Source organism: Oncorhynchus gorbuscha, linkage group LG14 (assembly GCF_021184085.1).
Source record: "Oncorhynchus gorbuscha isolate QuinsamMale2020 ecotype Even-year linkage group LG14, OgorEven_v1.0, whole genome shotgun sequence".
Taxonomy (NCBI): Eukaryota; Metazoa; Chordata; class Actinopteri; order Salmoniformes; family Salmonidae; genus Oncorhynchus; species Oncorhynchus gorbuscha.
The window spans coordinates 52246042-52267136 of NC_060186.1; the positions used below are offsets into that span (position 1 = coordinate 52246042).

The following is a 21095-nucleotide window of genomic DNA, read 5'->3' on the forward strand; positions in this document are numbered from 1 at the left end:
ATTATGTTTATTAATATTGAAATTATGAAAAATATTAATAACATTCCACCCATAAGGCCACTAGGTCATTTGGCTGCAGGAAAGGGCTACGATAAAGAAAGAAATAATAAAATGGGGTCAATGTAAATTGTCTGGGTTGTCATTTGATTAATTGTTCAGCAGTCATACTGCTAGGGGGTAAAAGCTGTTCAGGTGCCTTTTGGTCCCAGACTTGGCGCTCCGATAACGCTTGCCATGCGGTAGCAGAAAGAACCGTCTATGACTTGGGTGTCTGGAGTCTGACATTTTTTAGGGCCTTCCTCTGACACGCTTGGTATAGAGGTCCTGGTTTGCAGGGAGTTCGGCAGTAGAGATGTACTGGGCCATACGCACTACCCTCTGTGGCGCCTTACGGTCGGACGTCGATCAGTTGCCATACCAGGTGGTGATGCAACCGGTCAGGATGCTCTCGATGGTGCAACTGTAGAACTTTGAGCATCTGGGGACCCATGCCAAATCTTTTCAGTCTCCTGAGAGGGAAAAGGTGTTGCATCCTCTTCACAACTGTCTTAGTGTGTTTGGACCATGATAGTTTGAAACTCTTGAAACTCTCTCTTGAAACTCTTTGAAACTCTTGAAACTCTCTCTTGAAACCTTGAAACTCTCAACCTGCTCCACTACAGCCCTGTCGATGTGAATGGGGGCGTGGTTCAGCCCTCCTTTTCCTGTAGTCCATGATCAGCTCCTTTGTCTTGCTGATGTTGAGGGAGATGTTGTTGTCCTGGCACCACACTGCCAGGTCTCTGACCTCCTCCTTATAGGCTGTCTCACCGTTTTCAGTGATCAGGCCTACCACTGTTGTGTCGTCAGCAAACTTAATGATAGTGTTGGATTCGTGCACAGTCGTGGGTGAACAAGAAGTACAGGAGAGGACTAAGCACGCACCCTTGAGGGGCCCCTGTGTTGAGGAGCAGCGTGGCAGATGTGTTGTTGCCTACCCTTACCAACTGGGGGAGGCCCGTCAGGAAGTCCAGGATCTAGCCATTAGGCTCGGTGCGGATGTTGCCTGTAATCCACGGCATATGGTTGGAATATGTACGTACGGTCACTGTGGGGACAACATCATCAATGCACTTATTAATGAAACCGGTGACTGAGGTGGTATACTCCTCAATGCCATTGGATGAATCCTGGAACATATTCCAGTATGTGCTAGCAAAACAGTCCTGTAGCGTAGCATCCGCGCCATCTGACCACTTCCGTATTGAGCGAGTCATTGGTACTTCCTGCTTTAGTTTTTGCTTGTAAGCTGGAATCAGGAGGACAGAATTATGGTCAGATTTGCCAAATTGAAGGTGAGGGAGAGCTTTGTATGCATCTATGTGTGGAGTAAAGGCGGTCTAGAGTTTTTTTTCCTCTGGTTGCACATGTGACATGCTGGTAGAAATTAGGTAAAACGGATTTAAGTTTGCCTGCATTAAAGTCCCCTTCCACTAGGAGCACCGCTTATGGATGAGCATTTTCTTGCTTGCTTATGGCCTTATACAGCTCGTTGAGTGTTGTGTTTGTGCCGGCATCAGTTGGTGGTTGTAAATAGACGGCTATGAAAAATATAGATGAAAACTCTTGGTAGATAGTGTGGCCGGCAGCTTATCATGAGGTACTCTACCGCAGGTGAGCAATACCTCGAGACTTCCTTAATATTAGACATTGTGTACCAGCTGATATAGACAAATAGATCCCCCAACCCCTCGTCTTACCGGACTTAGCTGTTCTGTCCTGCCGATACACAGAAAACCCAGTCAACTATATATTATCCATGTCGTTGTTCAGCCACGACTCGGTGAAACATAAGAAATTACAGTTTTTAATGTCATGTTGGTAGGATAATTGAAAAATTAAAGGTGAGCCGCACACTCTAGGTGCTCAGATGCAATAAATTAATAACCAACGTTGACAGACAAGCTGTCTTCGTCAGGGTATAATGAAGACAGCTTATCTGTCAAAACGTTGGTTATTAAATTATTGCATCTGAGCTCCTAGTGTACAGCTCTCCTTTAATTTTTCAAGTGTTCTGCTCCGCTAGCCAGCACCTCGCCTAAATAAGTGTGCGTTTCTTTCGGCTCTAGATGAATCCGTTGGTAGGATAGTCTTGAACGGAGATCGACTTTATTTTCCAGTGATTGCACGTTGGCCAATAGAACAGATAGTAGAGGTGGGTAACCCACTCGCGGACAAATTCTCACTAGGCACCCCGATCTCCGCACCCTGTATTTCTATATTTTCTTCACGAGAGTGAGGGTGTTAGAGTGGTGAGCAGCCACGCAGTTGTGGGTGAACAGAGGAGTACAGGACAGGACTGAGCACGCACACCTGAGGGCCCATGCAAAATCTTTTCAGCCTTTTGAGGAAAGAGGTATTGTTGTACACTCTTCACGACTGTGTTGGTGTGTTTGGACCATGATAGGTCTTTAGTGATGTGGATACAGAGGAACTTGAAACTCTCAACCTGCTGCACTACAGCCCTGTTGATGTGAATGGGGGGGCGTGCTCAGCCCTCTGTTTCCTGTAGTCCACGACCAGCTCCTTTGTCTTGCGGATGTTGAGGGAAAGGTTGTTGTTCTGGCACCACACTGCCAGGTCTCTGACCTCTTCCCTATTTGCTGTCTCATCATCGTCGGTGATCAGGCCAACCACCGTCATGTCTTCAGCAAACTTAATAATGGTGTTGGAGTCGTGCATGGCCATGCAGTCGTGGGTGAAGAGGGAGTACGGGAGGGGACTGAGCACGCACACCTGAGGGGCACCCATGTTGAGGATCAGCGTGGCGGATGTGCTGTTGCCTAATCTTACCACCTAGGGGCAGCCCGTTAGGAAGTACAGGATCCAGTTGCAGAGGGAGATGTTCAATCCCAGGGTCCTTAGCTTAGGAATGAGCTTGGAGGGCACTATGGAGTTTAACGCTGAGCTGTAGTCAATGAAGAGCAATCTCACGTAGGTATTCCTTTTGTCCAGATGGGAAATGGTAGTGTGAAGTGCAATAGAGATTGAGCCATCTGTGGACCTGTTGGGGCGGTATGTGAATTGGAGTGAGTCTATGGTTTCTGGGATGATGGTGTTGATGTGAGCCATGACCAGGCTTTCAAAGCATTTCATGCCAACAGATGGGAGTGCTACAGGGCGGTATTACCATTTTATATCAGGCTTTCTCTCAGATATTGCACACTTACTATCTTTGATCATAGCTGGGATGAAGCAGGATGCGCAACATGAGTATTTTAGAATCATGCAGTAAAGTAGGGCATTGCCCATGGACAGCAGGCCTTAACGATATTTATCTTCTACTAGGAGTAGGACAGAAAAAATTAAGTATGACACAGTGAAGGCCATCTGTAGCCAGTGGCAGTCAGTGTTGAGGTAGTCAATGAGGGTCAGGATGAAAATGCCCACACTGAAGAACATCTGTAAAAGCACACCCTCCATCCTCATCTACTCAACTCCCACCAGCTCAGTGACTGAGGAGACAGAAAATAAACTTACTTTATAGTAAAGCAAGTAACTTTAATCAAGCAAGAGTTATTACTAAAACATATTGTAATTTCATCATCCTCCTCAGTTGAATTTTGTATAAGAAATCAAATATAACTTAATATTTGCTAAAACAGACTAATTTGCTGTTAATTATATATCAAAATCATATACTCTGTAGTTAATCTATTAACTTTTACAATATATGCCATTTAGCAGACACTTTTATCCAAAGTGACTTAACATTATGCCTGCGTGCATTAACTTTTGTGGGACAAATTGTGTTTTTCATACTAAGCACATATTCAGACATCCAGCCTCCCTTGACAGCAAAGCCAAAGATTGTGCAAAATACAAGCATACACTGAACAAAAGGTCAGTGTATGCAGGTCCCATGTATTGCAGGTCCCATGTATTGCAGGTCCCATGTTTCATGAGCTGAAATAAAAGAAACCAGAAATGTTCCATATGCACAAAAAACTTATTTCTCTCAAATTTTGTGCACAAATTTATTTACATCCCTGGTAGAGAGCATTTCTCCTTTGCCAAGATAATCCGTTCACCTGACAGGTGGGGCATGTCAAGAAGCTGATTAAACAGCATGATAATTACACAGATGCAGCTTGTGCTGGGGACAATAAAAAGCCACTCTGAAATGTGCAGTTTTGACACGCAACACAATACCACAGATGTCTTAAGTTTTGAGGGAGTGTGCAATTGGCATGCTGACTGCAGAAATGTCCACTGGGAGCTGTTTCCAGAGAATTTAACATTAATTTCTCTACCATAAGCTGTCTCCACTGTAATCTTAGAGAATTTGGCAGTACGGGGGTGCTGAGGAGTATTTCTCTCTGTAATAAAGCCCTTTTGTGGGGAGAAACTCATTTTGATTGGCTGGGCCTGCCTCTCCAGTGGGTGGGTCTCGCTTCCAAGTGGGCCCCACCCCATGGCTGTGCCCCTGCCCAGTCATGTGAAATCCATAGATTAGGGCCTAATGGATTTATTTCAATTGACTGATTTCTTTATATGAACTGTAATTCAAGAAAAACTTTGAAATTGCTCTGTTTACATTTTTGGTCAGTATACTTTGGAGCCACTGCTACAAGTATTCAAGCAACCCCATTCAAGAGGTTGAACATCAAGAAGCTGAATGTAGCTTGGTACTTCACCCAGGCATCATTACATACCAGGTCAAACTGAAATGAACAAATACCTTATAATTTACTGCCATTTGAATGTCCTAATACATTCAATTGTTCAGAGTTGCATAACAATACAAGTTATTGTCTAATCAGAAAATCGTAATCTCACTGAGTGGGTAAAGTTCTCACCTCAGTCACAAAGGACCGTCTTCCCTTGTAGTCATACGCCCATCCTTCCTTGCAGGAGGTCATGGGAGCTTTGCTGCGAAGGGTGTCAGTGAGGTCAGACTCGGAGTTGTCACAGGTCAGATCCGTAGCATTCCAGTCCAGTTCATACTGCTCACACTGGCTGTGGACCAACACTCCTGAGGTGTTGACCACCGGGACCGTGATCTTTCTAGTGTCCATCAGGTTCCAGCCACAACTCTGCTGAATCTGACGAACCCCTGAGTCCCAGCACCAATGCTCTGGGGTGAACAATGCTCACATAGACCCCAGAAAAAGGCAAAGACAGTACACACCAGAGAAAATACACACTTTTGACCAAAATTCAGTACCTGCTCCAGAATTTCATCGAAAGTGGTCATGGTTGCACAGATAGGTGTCAGAAGCAGAGACACTACATGTGAGACTGCAGTGGGATCTGTGCCGGGGTTTTAAAAATCACAGATCAGATCAAGAGTCCAATCGAGAGGTTGACCAACGATGCACTGAATCGCCAACTGACTCAGCATGTTACCCTTTAAAGAGCTGGCTGCCGTTGTCCGGCTGAAGAGCTAGAGAAGGCTGAAGTTATGCAATTCCACTGTGTAGCATGTCTGTATATAAGACACGTTCTTACTGTTTCACTAAGAAAGAGAGCCCTTGAAAACTCTTAGATTTATTTTCGCAATGCTCTGTCACTGAGTGTACTTTTATTATGCAAATACTTTACTCTCAAAAAGTGAACTTGGAGCATAGTTTATTCTAAGTTGGGTGGTTATTGTGCAAATTGGACACTGGAATTCTGGGTATACTCCTGCAAGATAATAAAATAAAATAATTGTCACGTGTGTGTGTGTGTGTGTGTGTGTGTGTGTGTGTGTGTGTGTGTGTGTGTGTGTGTGTGTGTGTGTGTGTGTGTGTGTGTGTGTGTGTGTGTGTGTGTGTGTGTGTGTGGGGTAAATTCACAGAAACAACACAATCCATTCACTTCTATAGAATGCCATGTAAGTAACTGTCAAAAATACACTCACTGTTACAGTGCATTCAGGAATGTATCAGACCCCTTCCCTCTTTTCACATTTTGATACATTACAGCCTTATTCTAAATAGGATTAAATTAAACAAATCTTATCTACACCCAATACCCCTGAGTGACAAAGCAAAACAGGTTTTTAGAAATGTTTGCAAATGTATAAAACAAAAAGAATATGAAATATCACATTTACATAACTATTCAGAGCCTTTAATCCGTACTTTGTTGAAGAAACTTTGGTAGCGATTACAGCCTCAAGTAACTCTTGCGTTGTCTTGGCTGTGTGCTTATTGTCATTGACCTGTTGGAAGGTGAACCGTCGCCCCAGTCTGAGGTTCTGAGTGCTCTGGGAGCAGGTTTTCATCAAGGATCTTTCTGCACTTTTCTCCATTCATCTTGCCTCGATGCTGACTAGTCTCTCAGTCCCTGCCGCTGAAAAACATCCCCACAACATGATACTGCCACCACCATGCTTTACTGTAGGGATGGTGCCAGGTTTCCTACAGACATGACACGTGGCATTCAGGCCAAAGAGTTCAATGTTGGTTTCATCAGACCAGAGAATCTTGTTTCTCATGATCTGAGAGTCCTTTAGGTGCCTTTTGGCAAACTCCAAGCTGGCTGTCATGTGCCTTTTACTGAGGTGTGGCTTCCGTCTGGCCACTCAACCATAAAGGCCTGATTGGTGGTGCTGCAGAGACTGTTGTTCTTCTGGAAGGTTCTCCCATCTCCACAGAGGAACTCTGGAGCTCTGTCAGAGTGACCATCGGGTTCATGGTCACCTCCCTAACCAAGGCCCTTCTCCCCCGATTGCTCAGTTTGGCGAGGCGGCCAGCTCTTGGAAGAGTCTTGGTGGTTCCAAACTTCTTCCATTTAAAAATGATGGAGGCCATGTGTTCTTAAGGACCTTCAGTACTGCGGAAAGTTTTTGGTACCATTCCCCAGATCTATGCCTCGACACAATCCTGTCTCGGAGCACAACAGACAATTCCTTCGACCTCATGGCTTGGATTTTGCTCTTGAAAATAAAAGAGAGCCGAACACTCTAGGAGCTCAGATGCAAAAACCAACGTTTCGACAGCCAAGCTGTCTTCATCAGGGTATAGTGTAGGGTATGACCCCTCCTGTCTCAGCCTCCAGTATTTATGCTGCAGTAGTTTATGTGTCGGGGGGCTATGGTCAGTTTGTTATATCTGGAGTACTTCTCCTGTCCTATTCGGTGTCCTGTGTGAATCGAAGTGTGCGTTCTCTAATTCTCTCCTTCTCTCTTTCTTTCTCTCTCTCGGAGGACCTGAGCCCTAGGACCATGCCCCAGGACTACCTGACATGATGACTCCTTGCTGTCCCCAGTCCACCTGGCCGTGCTGCTGCTCCAGTTTCAACTGTTCTGCCTTATTATTATTATTCGACCATGCTGGTCATTTATGAACATTTGAACATCTTGGCCATGTTCTGTTATAATCTCCACCCGGCACAGCCAGAAGAGGACTGGCCACCCCACATAGCCTGGTTCCTCTCTAGGTTTTTTCCTAGGTTTTGGCCTTTCTAGGGAGTTTTTCCTAGCCACCGTGCTTTTACACCTGCATTACTTGCTGTTTGGGGTTTTAGGCTGGGTTTCTGTACAGCACATTGAGATATCAGCTGATGTACGAAGGGCTATATAAATTAATTTGATTTGATATAATCACAAACACTGCAGGATGACTCGTTTATGTAGTGTCAAAAGACACAGGTGTTTGTAATCATGGCCAAGAGTGGCCTAATATCATTGGTTAATTATTAAAATGGCATACAAAGAACAGCATACAAACAAATGGATAGCATACGATCATAAATACATTTTAGACTACACAAGCTTACAAACAATTACAATGGCAAAGTCACAATAATGGCTTCAGATCAGTCTACGTTGAGACCGAAGGGAACAAGGGTCTTTAAGTTAAAGATCCAGACAGACTCTCGTTTTTACACCTAATGGTGCTACAATGCTCTGAGATACGTACTTTTAATTCGCGCTTTGTTTTACCCACTTAATTTTAACCAGAAGGACAAGTTATAAGATAAATAACTGCCTTAGTGGAGCACGTGATAAAACCTTTGATTGGGATCGATTTCCCTGTTTGTGGGTGTTTGAAGGATCTACATTTGTCAGTGCCATTGCATTGAGCACAGCCATTACATTTGTAATTTCCATCCAGTAGGGGCGCAAATAGACGTTGTTCTGGAATATCTTGGGGTGGTATAAATCAGAGTGTACCAATTGGTCTCTGAGATTTCTGCCCCGCGAGAATACGACAAAGGGAAGGTCCGAAAACACATTACCGAGACTATCATCGGATTTTAGAATGTGCCAATGTTTGTGAACAATCCCCTTAATTTGTTCAGAACGCTTTGAATAGCGGGTAGTTAGAACATAAGAATGCGTCTTTTTGCCGGACTGACCTTGAAAAAGGTCATGTCTCATTTTGTTTTGAATTTTCTCAATGGCAATATTAATCTGATCATTTTTGTAGCCCCTCTCCTTGAACTTTCTTTGCGTCTCAGCCATATTTCTGTCGAAATCTGATTGTTTTTTGCAAATTCTTTTGATTCGACAGAATTGGCTGTAGGGCAAACTATTTTTCAAGGGAAGTGGGTGACAACTATCAGCCCTCAACAAACTGTTACGATCAGCAGGTTTCCTGTAAAGATCAGTGTATAGAACATTATCTTCACACAAGATCAGAAGATCAAGGAAACTGATTTGATGTGTGTCAGATTGCATAGTAAATCTCAGATGCTCAGAACAGGAGTTAAGAAAAGCATGGAACGCCTGGAGCTGTTTTGCATCACCCCTCCATAGAACAAAAATATCATCACTATACCGTTTCCAAATAATGATAGGTAAGAAAACATTTTTGAGAGGATTGAAAATAGACTGTTTCTCCATGTAACCCACATACAAATTAGCATAGTTAGGAGCCATGGGTGATCCCATAGCAGTACTCTTCACCTGAATAAAGAAATCATTTAGAAACATGAAATAGTTGTGTGAGTACTATTTCAGCCAATGTTATAATGCATGCACTGGAAGGTAGTTCATTAGGGTCACGTTGCAGAAGAAAATGTTCCATAGCTTCAATACCGCCCTCGTGTGGAAAATATGTGTATAACGACTCAACATTAAAAGTAACTAACAAGGTATTCTCAGGGAGAGGATCAAGAGATTCAATGAATGAGATCATACTGCTGGTGTCCTTTAACAACGGAGGGGAGCTGTTCTGCGAAAGGTCTAATAAAAAAAGTCAACAAAAGTAGATAGAGGGACCGTTACTGCATCAATGCCTGCTACGATATGGTGCACTGGATGTTTTGTAACATTCTTGTGTAATTTCGGCAAAGTATAGAAAGTGGCATAGCCAAAAAGTCATGTTCTTTTTTGGTTATCTGACCAGAACTTAAATACCCATCTAGGACAGGAAAAATAGTATTCCGAAATTGGGAAGTAGGGTCACTTCTGAGTTTCTTGTAAAAGGTGTTGTCAAGCAGCTGTCTATGACACTCATGTACATAAACTGTCCTATCCATGAGTACAACCGACCCACCCTTATCAGCAGGACGAATAAGGACTGACGTATCGGATTGTAAATCAAGCAAAGCTTGTTTTTCACCCTTAGGTAAATTATGGAAAGATTGGGACCCCTGTTTATTCTCAAGTAGATTTCCAACATCTTTTTCCACAAGTCTGTAATTTGTCTCGATAGAGTGATTGCGATTTGCTGGACGTATAAAATAACTATTGGGTCTAAAAGGAGTCGGAGTATGTGCAGGAGAGCCACCTACTGGTTCAATAGAAGTGTCAGAATTTGGGGAGCTAAAATATTCCCTTAAATTTAAACATGTCTACCGTAACATCAAAATCGTTGCACTGGGTTGTAGGCACAAAAGATAACCCTTTATTAAGCAAAGAGACATGGGCAGGGCTCAATATCTTGCTTGATAAATTAAAGACACTCAGTCCCGTGGGTTCTGGGACCATGTGAACGGTCTCCTCTACCTCTGATAGTCGTTTCAATCTACCCCTTCCGTTGAGGCATCTCGTCGATGCGCGTGCCTGCGGCCACCTCCGCCCTTCCAGTCTCTCGTTGAATAAAAAACTGGAAGCCGATGAGGCGCTGATGGTAGAGCGTTGATCAGACTGGAAGCCGATGAGGCGCTGATGGTAGAGCGTTGATCAGACTGGGGTGGTTCGAAGTAAGCGGCATCCCTCCTGCGTCTGCCATGGAGAGGGGGAACAGGACCTCCCTTGTCAGGGTTTCTCCAGAAGTAGACTTTATGCTCGGCCTTGTCTTTTTTTGTCTTGATTGAATTTCTTGATTTTAAGTTCCTTTATTTCTGTTGACAACAGCGCTTGGTTAGTTTATCAGTTCATTGAATATGCCATCATCATCAACAGCTATTTGTAAAGCTGTGCATTTGTCTTTAATCGTGTTATCCATTTCAATAAAATCCTTCAACTGGTCAACAATTAATGTCATTAAATCTATAGAGCATTTGTTCAGGATGGCACACCAGGGCTCACAGAAACCATCGGTGCGCTGTCCCAACGATGGTTCTTTTTGCCACCTGAGGCCCCGTGGAATATTGCCTTGACGCATATAATCACTAAGAGTGACTATATGTAGATGCATTCTCGTCTGGCGCTTAGATAAATGTAACAGTTCTTTCGAGAGGTCAGAATTACCTCCCGGCATGTCAAACAGCGTCTCCGAAACAATGATCTTATCACTCTCCCTTTGGCTACATTCAAAGTAATCTTGTATGGGTCTATGACCAGTGTCGGGAAAATCATTATCTTTCGGCATCGTTTAAGAGTTTTTTTTTGTCTGTAGGGTGCTACTCTTTTGGTTTTTGCTCTGACACGCACTGTCAACTGTGGGACCTTATAGAGACAGGCGTGTTCCATTCCAAATCATGTCCAATCAATTGAATTTACCACAGGTGGACTCCAATCAAGTTGTAGAATCATCTCAAGGATGATCTATGGAAACAGGATGCACCTTTCGAGTCGCATAGCAAAGGGTCTGAATATTTGTGAAAATAAGGTATTTCTGTTATTTGTCCGCTTTGGCATCATGGGGTATTGTGTGTAGATTGATAAGGAAACATGTGTATTTAATCCATTTTAGAATAAGGCTGTAATGTAACAAAATGTGGAAAAGGGGAAGGTGTCTGAATACTTTCTGGATGCACTTTATATGACGACAATATTACCAACATTTATTTAAAAAAGCTTGGGCAAAAACGACGACAAAAAAATCTGTAAATTGCTTTAAACACATGATCAAAAAAGGAAAATCATACTGTAACTAACGGATAAGTAAAACCAGGAAACATGGTACAGGTGAAGGAAATCCTTAATTCGTATTAGAGACAACAAATGAAACAAACAGGTCATTTTAACATAAAATAATAAAATACTGCTCATCACTACTTTCTCATACTTTCATCACAAAAACGTGAAGTTCCCAGGAAGGAATCAGACAGTCTCGGGTTCTTTGTTGGTCATCGTGGCGGTGGGTAAGAGCATTGTCATCTCTTTCCTCCTCAGCTCTTTACTCCTCAGAGCTTTTTCTTCGCATCTGAGACGGTAAGAGGAACACATACATACACAATGAATAGATTGCTCACCGCTGACATTTTATTGAAATATTAACCTTACTGTTTGAAGCATGATGTTTCAACACAGTCACTTGTAGAAATAATAGAAACTGATGGTTAGAAATCTCACTTTTCTGGAAACTCAATGTCATCGATGGTGTCAGGAAGTGGCACACCTCTGGTCTCAGGCAACAGCAAGACCAAAGCTCCAGCCAGAAACGCAAGGGCCCCTGTGTTGTACAACACAAAGAAATCACCATCAGCATATGAGTGCCTGCTTGTATCTAGAAAACATTCCCTAAACAGCTGTGCTTGAGGCTACATTAGACAAAAGTATTAGTTTCAAGCTCAAGATATTGAGATACTGGTACAGTACATGATTCAACTTCTTACAGCGTTGCCGTGTCAAAATATTACCGACCCATGTGTATAATCATCTTCTAACATTGTAATTAGGTACCAAAGATGATGAGTGGCAGCTCCAGCCAGATGGCAGCCAGTCTGTAGAGAAGGAACGGGGCCACGATGCCTCCGATGTCACACAGAGTGGAGCACACAGACACACCCAGGTTCCTGAGGATGGAAACAACTGTCGCTGTCTGGAATTTCAGCTTTAAACTAAACTTTCTGTTTTGCGTAATGTCAGTATTCAGGAAAGGATTTTAATAGAAAAAAATAAATAGCTTCTATTCCTCAGGTCATTGATAAGTCATTGGAAATGGATGCCATTTTGTTTTCTTCAAATTTTGAATTGTTACTTCAGTTTACTTCCTGAATTGACTGCCTTCAAAAGCCCTGCGGGTTACTCTTACCTGACAAACGTAGGGTACAATTCAGTGTTCACAAACACCACCATCTCAAAAGCCATGGTGATGCCCAACCGGCCTATGCAGGCCACCGCTGTTTTGAACCAGAACATGGCTGTATGTGCGAGAAAGAACAATGAGAGAAAAGTGTAACACAAATTCAACCAGGCAGGTCATTGCCATTTGACATCAACGTTATCGTAGACTCACTCTCGGGGATCATGGCAGTAATGAAGCAGGCTGCTCCAGCTACAATGTTGGCTGTGGCAAAGGGAAGACGCCGTCCGATACGATCGATGGTAAAGAGGATGAGGAAGGCAGCAGGGAATTCCACCAGACCAGAGATGAGAAAGTCAATGTAAACATTTCCTCCCAGGATTCCTAGACGCATGATAAGACCCTGGTAGACGACAGCACTAGTGAACCTGGAAGAAAGACACCAGTTATTTACTGAGGGGTCTACGGTGGCTGTAAAGGAATTTTTATAGTTGTGAGCTGTGACTAATACGGCTATTAAAGTTCCAGTAATGTTCTTGCTGTTTGTCGAATAGATTTTACCAGTTGAAACTAAGGATGAAGGTGTGTTTTCTCATTTTTGGAGTTCTGATTAGGTCCATGAACGAGGCGGTTGAGGTATTGGCATTGTCGTCTCTCATCATCTGTAAGTACAGTAGTATTATGTAAGTTACAACCTACTTTACCATGAAATGGAATATTTGAGCATCTGTAAGATACAATGGCCAAATGTGAGGCATTTTAAACTACATTTCAGTTACTCATTTCAGCCGTAATTTCTCACCTCAATGTTCTTGGAGAGGGTTTTCTTGTTTTCTTTCGCTATTGCCTCAGTGATCTCCACAGCTTTCTTTGCATTGTGCTGAGAGAGAAGCCATCTTGGAGACTCCGGGATAAACCTGGAAGCCAGAACAAAAAACTCATTATAAAAAGCTTGAAGACATGAAACATAAACTTAAATATACCTGAATATCTACAGTATGAGGCAGTTCCAGGTCTTACCAGTAGTAGGACAGGAAGAGGATATAAGGTGCAGTGATGACCACCTGCAACCAGCGCCAGTCTGTGATGAAGTAGGAGATGAGGGGCAGGATGAGAATTCCAACACTGAAGAACATCTGGTAGACGACTCCCACAGTCCTCCTGTACTCTACTCCTACCAGCTCAGTGACTGAGGAGAGGGGAGAGAAGCAGGGCATGAGGACAGGACCCCAAGAATACATAGGGAAAGTGAGGTAGCTTCTGACATGAAGCTGAAATATCTCCACAAGAGCAAAACTACAACTTGAAATGTAAATATTACAACTACAATATGTAAAACTACAACTTGAAATATAAAATTACAATTTTAGACATTGTTTAAGTAAGTAATGTTGTCTTACTCAGAACATATCCAGCCACCCAGCCTCCCTTGACACCAAAGCCATATAATGCTCGGAAGACCAGCATGGATACCCAATTTGGAGACCATGCCACAAGAATTCCAAAAATCCCATTCAAGAGGTTGGACACCAAGAAGCTCGCCTTTCTGCCAAATCTAAAATGAAAGAGAAGAAGGTAAATACGGGGATGTAAATTCAAATTTCATGTTTCCATCTCCATACAGTATTTCAGAGGTTTACTTCTTTCATCCAGGGTTCAGTCTTTTAGCAAGTCCATTCCCTTCACTTTGCTGTTTTTAAGTCCTTCTAAAAGTCAGTAAGACATCTGCACTGGTGGGATCTTCTGTCTGACCATCCACATAGACTTCCTTACCTGTCAGCTAGGTATCCAATGGCTATGCTCCCTATGAAGAAGCCCACGTTGAGTGTAGCCTGGTACATGTCCACCACCCAGGCATCAGCACACACCAGGTCAAACTGAAATGAACAAATACCTTGTCATTTACTGCCATCTTAATCTGTTCTTTGTTCTGACATCCAATTTAAACTAAATGTCTTGAACATTTTCAGGAATACTTCATGGAGTTCTCACCTCTGTCACAAAGGACTGTCTCCCCTTGTAGTCATACTCCCATCCTTCCTTGCAGGAGGTCATGGGAGCTTTGCTGCGAAGGGTGTCAGTGAGGTCAGAATCTGGGTTGTCACATGTCAGACCCGTAGCATTCCAGTCCAGTTCATACTGCTCACACTGGCTGTGGACCAACACTCCTGAGGTGTTAACCACCGGGACCGTGATCTTTCTAGTGTCCATCAGGTTCCAGCCACAGCTCTTCCGGATCTGACTCACCCCTGAGTCTCGGCACCAATGCTCTGGGGTGAACCCTTGGAATACAATACCTACGTAAACACCGGCCCATGGCATGGAGACCATGCATAGCAGGGCAAAGATACGCTTCTGCGATCGGCCGAACTTGCCCGCCTCCTCTAGGATGTCATCAAAAGTGTATGAGTACATGGTAGCAGTTCCTTCGGTCTCAAAGACATTTGTGACTGCAGAGGGACCTGCGCAGGGTTTTTAACTGTGTGAAGACATCAAGGGTCCAACAGAGAAGTTGACCTTCGACCTACCAGTGACCAACAACGCATTTAGACATGTTCACTAGAGCAGGCTACAGACATGGGGAACTTTGAACATCATTTTAGAATGATTAGCTTTTGGTTTTTGGGAAAGTTTCCAATCCAATTACATATTCACTGATGGTCCATCACAAACCACAAAGGATATCCATCAGTTTTTCATTGTTACATTATACACTGCTCAAAAAAATAAAGGGAACACTTAAACAACACAATGTAACTCCAAGTCAATCACACTTCTGTGAAATCAAACTGTTCACTTAGGAAGCAACACTGATTGACAATACATTTCACATGCTGTTGTGCAAATGGAATAGACAACAGGTGGAAATTATAGGCAATTAGCAAGACACCCCCAATAAAGGAGTGGTTCTGCAGGTGGGGACCACAGACCACTTCTCAGTTCCTATGCTTCCTGGCTGATGTTTTGGTCACTTTTGAATGCTGGCGGTGCTTTCACTCTAGTGGTAGCATGAGACGGAGTCTACAACCCACACAAGTGGCTCAGGTAGTGCAGCTCATCCAGGGTGGCACATCAATGTGAGCTGTGGCAAGAAGGTTTGCTGTGTCTGTCAGCGTAGTGTCCAGAGCATGGAGGCGCTACCAGGAGACAGGCCAGTACATCAGGAGACGTGGAGGAGGCCGTAGGAGGGCAACAACCCAGCAGCAGGACCGCTACCTCCGCCTTTGTGCAAGGAGGAAAATTGACCTCCAGCAGGCCACAAATGTGCATGTGTCTGCTCAAACGGTCAGAAGCAGACTCCATGAGGCTGGTATGAGGGCCAGACGTCCACAGGTGGGGTTTGTGCTTACAGCCCAACACCGTGCAGGTGTTGGCGGATGCTTTAGTCCAGGTCTGGGAGGAGATCCCTCAGGAGACCATTCTTCACCTCATCAGGAGCATGCCCAGGCATTGTAGGGAGGTCATACAGGCACGTGGAGGCCACACACACTACTGAGCCTCATTTTGACTTGTTTTAAGGACATTACATAAAAGTTGGATCAGCCTGTGTGGTTTTCCACTTTAATTTTGAGTGTGACTCCAAATGCAGACCTCCATGGGTTGATACATTTGATTTCCAATCACAATTTATGTGTGATTTTGTTATCAGCACTTTCAACTATGTAAAGAAAAAAATATTTAATAAGAATATTTCATTCATTCAGATCTAGGATTTGTTATTTTAGTGTTCCCTTTATTTTTTTGAGCAGTGTACATTAGTTTTTATACTTCTCTTTGTTTACTTGCTTGATTACCTGGTCTTGGGGAGTTTTAGAAGCAACAGCAATGTAGGCCCACCTCAAGTATGCCATGTGAGGCCTCAGTGATTTATTACAATAGGGAAACGTGTAGTGACTTAGAAACAAACAGTACTGGTGTACAGTACAGAGACTTCTGAGGTTCTGTTTAATACATGCATCAATGTGTTGAGGTCAAATGGTTGACCTTCAAAAAATCTCCACAATCCTGGAAGTGATTAATTATTTTACTCTTTAAACGGTCAGACAGCTGATCTCTTTATTTATTAAAATAATGCAATATTTTTTTTTTTTACATTTGAGATATGAAAAACAGAAAAATGCAGTAAAACACATTTGAGAACATAACATACAAGAACAAAATCACCTCATCAGAATGGAGCTCAAGGAGCCCCTTCCCCATGTGTCGTACCCAAATAAATGAACCAAGCAGACGTGCTTTGGTGCTTACAGCAGAGCTAGACATGATGCAACAAGCATTACTCGTTGCATCATTACCACACAGGATGACTTTCTATCGCTCCAGAGAAGGTACAGTAGCAAGTGCTCTTTCCCCTTATCAAAGCACCCTTGTGCAGTTATGTCACAAATTCAATTCATGATCTTGGAGGTGTGGAAACATGAAAATAAATACAAAATGTGATAAAAAAATAATAATTTAAACATGGAAAATATGGTGAAGCTTTTTCTTCTTCTGCGGGGAGGACCACCTCGGCAAAACTGTTCTATTAATAACGTGTACAAACCTTAATACCCTGAAAGGTGAACCATCACTTTTTGGATAAGGCCGCTATGTGGCCGGCCGTTTGCTACGGTGTGAATATTAGCTCTCCATCTTGAAGTCTGACTTGAAGTCCAGTCCAAGAGAGAGAACTTTGTCAAAGAATCATATAGTCAGACTTGTTAGTGAGGTGAGTTCCACTTCAAAAGCATTTTCTCATTACTGTTCTGTACCACTGACATTTATGAGACATTGTCCCAACTAAAGATACATGAGAGTAGAATTAGTGACTGCCTGTGTACACATGGTTTGTGTACTGGTGTGTGTGTGTGTGTGTGTATATGCCAACTGATAAATGCTAAATTCATTTCAAGTAATCCATACATTGAGCTCCAAAAGTATTGAGACAGTGTTACACTTTGTTGTTTTGTCTCTGTAAACTTTGGATTTGAAATGATACAATGACTATGAGGTTAAAGTGCAGACTGTCAGCTTTAATTTGAGGGTATTTTCCCAAATACCATAACCCCAAGACATGCTAACCTCTCACCATTACAATAACAGGGAAGGTTAGCATTTTTTGGGGGTATAATTTGTCTTTATTCACGATCCTGTCAAGACTCTCAATAATCATGGTAGTATCCACATTAAATGTAGAAGTGTTGAGAAAGATATTCTATTCTTACTTACAATAAAAGTGACTCCAAAATACATTATTACCATTCATTTCTATTGGGCAAAAAAAATATCTGAAACACAACCAAAACAAACCGCAAACGCATCCAACAAGTTTGCAGGGCCATCGTGTGCTAGGAATATGGGACTAAACACTAAACTTTTGAATACTTTAATGCACACAAGTGAATATGTCACAATATTTTTGGTCCCCTAAAATGGGGGGACTATGTACAAAAAGTGCAGTAACTTCTAAATGTGCTGGAATACTTGGCTAAAACAACAACAAACATGTGTCCCAATACTTCGTAGCTCACTGTATTTTCCTAGAAAAATACTCACACTGCGATTGCTGCTGTAACCCCATTCCATGGAGGGCCGGGTGCCTACGGACTTTCGCTGTCTCCCTTGTACTTGATAATTAAGGTCACTAATTAGTAAAGAACTCCCCTCGCCTGGTTGTCTAGGTCTTTATTGAAAGGAAAAACCCAGACACGAGGCCCTCAATGGAATGAGTTTGACACCCCTGCAGTAGAGACTGCATGGGATAGAGACTGCATGGGATAGAGACTGCTGGGAAAGGGACTGCATGGGATAGAGACTGCATGGGATAGAGACTGCATGGGATAGATACTGCTGGGAAAGAGACTGCATGCGATAGAGACTGCATGGGATAGATACTGCTGGGAAAGAGACTGCATGGGATAGAGACTGCATGGGATAGAGACTGCATGGGATAGAGACTGCATGGGAAAGAGACTGCATGGGATAGAGACTGCATGGGATAGATACTGCATGGGATAGATACTGCTGGGAAAGAGACTGCATGGGATAGAGACTGCATGGGATAGAGACTGCATGGGATAGATACTGCTGGGAAAGAGACTGCATGGGATAGAGACTGCATGGGATAGAGACTGCATGGGATAGATACTGCATGGGATAGAGACTGCATGGGATAGAGACTGCATGGGATAGAGACTGCATGGGATAGAGACTACATGGGATAGATACTGCTGGGAAAGACTGAAAGGGGATCTCAAGCTCACAAGTACATTTAATCATGGCACTACAGCTTTCCTTACTTCCATTTATGAGGGATAGCACATGCAGTTTGACACAAAGGGCAGTTGTAGCTCGACAGAAAATTTCCCTTTTCAAATAAACTTAGGTCATGACTTTGACAAGGCAACATCTAGAACCCTCAAACTCATCTCTGGACCTTGAAGCTAGATCCACTGAATTATTTCATTGTTCCCCTCTAATCAGGGACTCATTTAGACCAGGTGGGTAGAAGAGAAAACCCAGGCTCTGAACTTCATAGGGTAAGAGTTGAATAGCCCTGCTCTAGAAGCAGAGTTAATGTTTAGCACTTAACAGATACAGCAACTAGCTGTGCCTGTGATGCATATTTGGTGCGCAAGTACAAAACCCCATAATGATTTGAAGATCTCTGAATAATATAACCTAACAATCACATTAACCATTGCTATGATTCATGAAATGAGCACCACAGTATCCAGTCCCTTTTCCCCACCAATAACTTAAGAGGTTTTTCATGCCCAAACCTTGCAAGGTTAGCAGTATAGAGATTCAACGTGAAAAATCAGTCCACAAAATTAATTTAAAATGTGAATAAGTGATTCTCTGGAAAATGCAAGTGACACATTTTAAATCCATATATGCACAGTGTCTTCAGAAGGTATTCATAACCCTTGACTTCTTCCACATTCTGTTGTGTTACAGCCTGAATTTTAAATTGAGACTGTGTCACTGGCCTACATACAATACAAAATGTCAAAGTGGAATTATGTTTTTAGAAATGTTTACGACTAATTAAATATAAAAGCAGAAACGTTGAGTCAATAAGTTTTCATTTTCCATATTACATTCCCTTTGTGATTCTTCTGAAGAAGGCCATTGAAGGCCGAAACGTCAATCTTTTTAAACTTGTCCAATAAAACTCTGTATCGCACATTTCCCTGTCCAATTAGAGTATGTATTTCATTTTCCAAAAATGTACAAAAATTTCTAAAAACATGTTTTCACTTGATCATTATGGGGTATTGTGTATTTTTAATCCATTTTGAATTGAGGCTGTAACAACAAAATGTGGAATAAATCAAGGGGCATGAATACTTTCTGAAGGCAATTTATAACATTACCTATGTACATCAACTAAATCAAATAGCCCAAATACAATTATTTGATGAAAACACCATTTGTCATCAGGAAGGAATCAACTTTCTTTTGAAGAGGGGACAAAAACAAATCTGCTTTTTAAAACTGTAAAACAGCCAACAGACATTCTGCATCGTTTTCTTTAGAAAAAAAACAAGCCTCTAAGGGTTTCTGCTTTCTTGCGTTGTCATCGTTGTGTGGAGACATTCAAAGAGAGAGAAGTGGAAAGGGGGAGGATGGAGAGTCCCTCACACTGTCAGCAGGTCCTCATCGCTGTCATCCTGGGGGTTTTGTTGTTTCCTGTGGGGGGGTCTGTTGTTACGGCAAGGCTTGGCCCTACCCCTCCTGTCCCCGTCCCCCAGGAGCCCCACCAGGTCCTCGTCAATCTCCTCCTCCAACAGGGCACTGCGGAGGGGCCCCGAGGAGCGGGTCCTGGATCCTGAGGAGCGGGTCCTGGATCCTGAGGGCCGCAGGGTGGTCCGGCCACCGAGGACGCAAACCCCGGGGACGGACAAGACCTCCTCCTCGCTGTCCTCCTGCTCGTCCAGGGAAAAGGAGCGTAGGGCGTCGGCATTGACGGGCTTGGTGGTGATGTGGCCGTTTTCCTGGTGCTCCTTCCCAAGTTGGGAGGACATGGCTGGTGCCTCAATCTCCTCCATTAGCCACTCCATCTCATCCTCCCCTCCCTCATCATCCATGTTCACCTGCAGGGACAGACAACACAGACAGGGGTGAGATTTAGCACTGGGAACTCACCACACCAACACCTACAGTCGTGGCCAAAAGTTTTGAGAATGACAAATATTAATTTTCACAAAGTCTGCTGCCTCAGTTTGTATGATGGCAATTTGCATATGTGTGTTATGAATGTTATGAAGAGTGATCAGATGAATTGCAAATAATTACAAAGTCCCTCTTTGCCATGCAAATGAACTGAATCCCACTGCATTTCAGCCCTGCCACAAAAAGGACCAGCTGACATCATGTCAGGGATTCTCTTGCTAACACAGGTGTGAGTGTTGACAAGGACAAGGCTGGAGATCACTCTGTCATGCTGATTGAGTTCGAATAACAGCCTGGTAGCTTAAAAGAAGGGTGGTGCTTGGAATCATTGTTCTTCCTCTGACAACCATGGTTACCTGCAAGGAAACACGTGCCGTCATAATTGCTTTGCACAAAAAGGACTTCACAGGCAAGGATATTGCTGCCAGTAAGATTGCACCTAAATCAACCATTAATCGAGACCTTAGTGCTGCTTTTGTTACCATCAATCACCACATTCTTTTGGAGAGATTGGAAACCCAAATTGGTCTACACGGACAAGTTCTGGCCTGGTTTAGATCTTATCTGTCGGAAAGATATCAGTTTGTCTCTGACAAATCAACTGTACAT

The 21095-nt window shown here is 43.0% G+C and overlaps 2 protein-coding genes and 1 long non-coding RNA gene across 3 annotated transcripts in view; all 3 read right to left on the reverse strand.

Annotated features, from left to right (window-relative positions):
* Positions 1 to 9798: 9798 nt before the first annotated feature.
* LOC123995078 lies at positions 9799 to 10860 on the reverse strand. The gene is made up of 2 exons (XR_006831777.1): positions 10610 to 10860; positions 9799 to 10260 (listed from the first exon to the last, which is right to left on the reverse strand). It is a non-coding gene; the product is annotated as an uncharacterized LOC123995078 (long non-coding RNA).
* Positions 10861 to 11183: 323 nt separating this feature from the next.
* slc22a2 (solute carrier family 22 member 2) lies at positions 11184 to 14786 on the reverse strand. The gene is made up of 11 exons (XM_046298380.1): positions 14322 to 14786; positions 14103 to 14206; positions 13730 to 13884; positions 13350 to 13518; positions 13132 to 13246; positions 12891 to 12991; positions 12543 to 12757; positions 12339 to 12447; positions 11987 to 12099; positions 11657 to 11756; positions 11184 to 11507 (listed from the first exon to the last, which is right to left on the reverse strand). The coding sequence occupies exons 1-11, from the start codon at positions 14742 to 14744 to the stop codon at positions 11405 to 11407; spliced, it is 1707 nt and encodes a 568-aa protein (XP_046154336.1). The 5' UTR covers positions 14745 to 14786; the 3' UTR covers positions 11184 to 11404.
* Positions 14787 to 19922: 5136 nt separating this feature from the next.
* The window catches only part of LOC123995079 (cation-independent mannose-6-phosphate receptor-like), a 31922-nt gene continuing 30749 nt past the window's right edge, over positions 19923 to 21095 (reverse strand). The window contains exon 48 of the mRNA XM_046298382.1: positions 19923 to 20407. Within this exon, the coding sequence (XP_046154338.1) occupies positions 19952 to 20407 (456 nt within the window). The 3' untranslated portion in view covers positions 19923 to 19951. The remainder of the gene's footprint in view (positions 20408 to 21095) is intronic.

Excerpts from the sequence above, each read along its gene's own strand:
- slc22a2 (XM_046298380.1), bottom strand. The coding sequence starts at position 14,744 with ATGTACTCATACACTTTTGATGACATCCTAGAGGAGGCGGGCAAGTTC. Across the intron at positions 13,519-13,729 it reads GGTGGCTGGATATGTTCTGA|TCACTGAGCTGGTAGGAGTA; the intron begins GTAAGACAACAT and ends CCCTCTCCTCAG. Across the intron at positions 12,992-13,131 it reads CCCTCTCCAAGAACATTGAG|ATGATGAGAGACGACAATGC; the intron begins GTGAGAAATTAC and ends CTGTACTTACAG.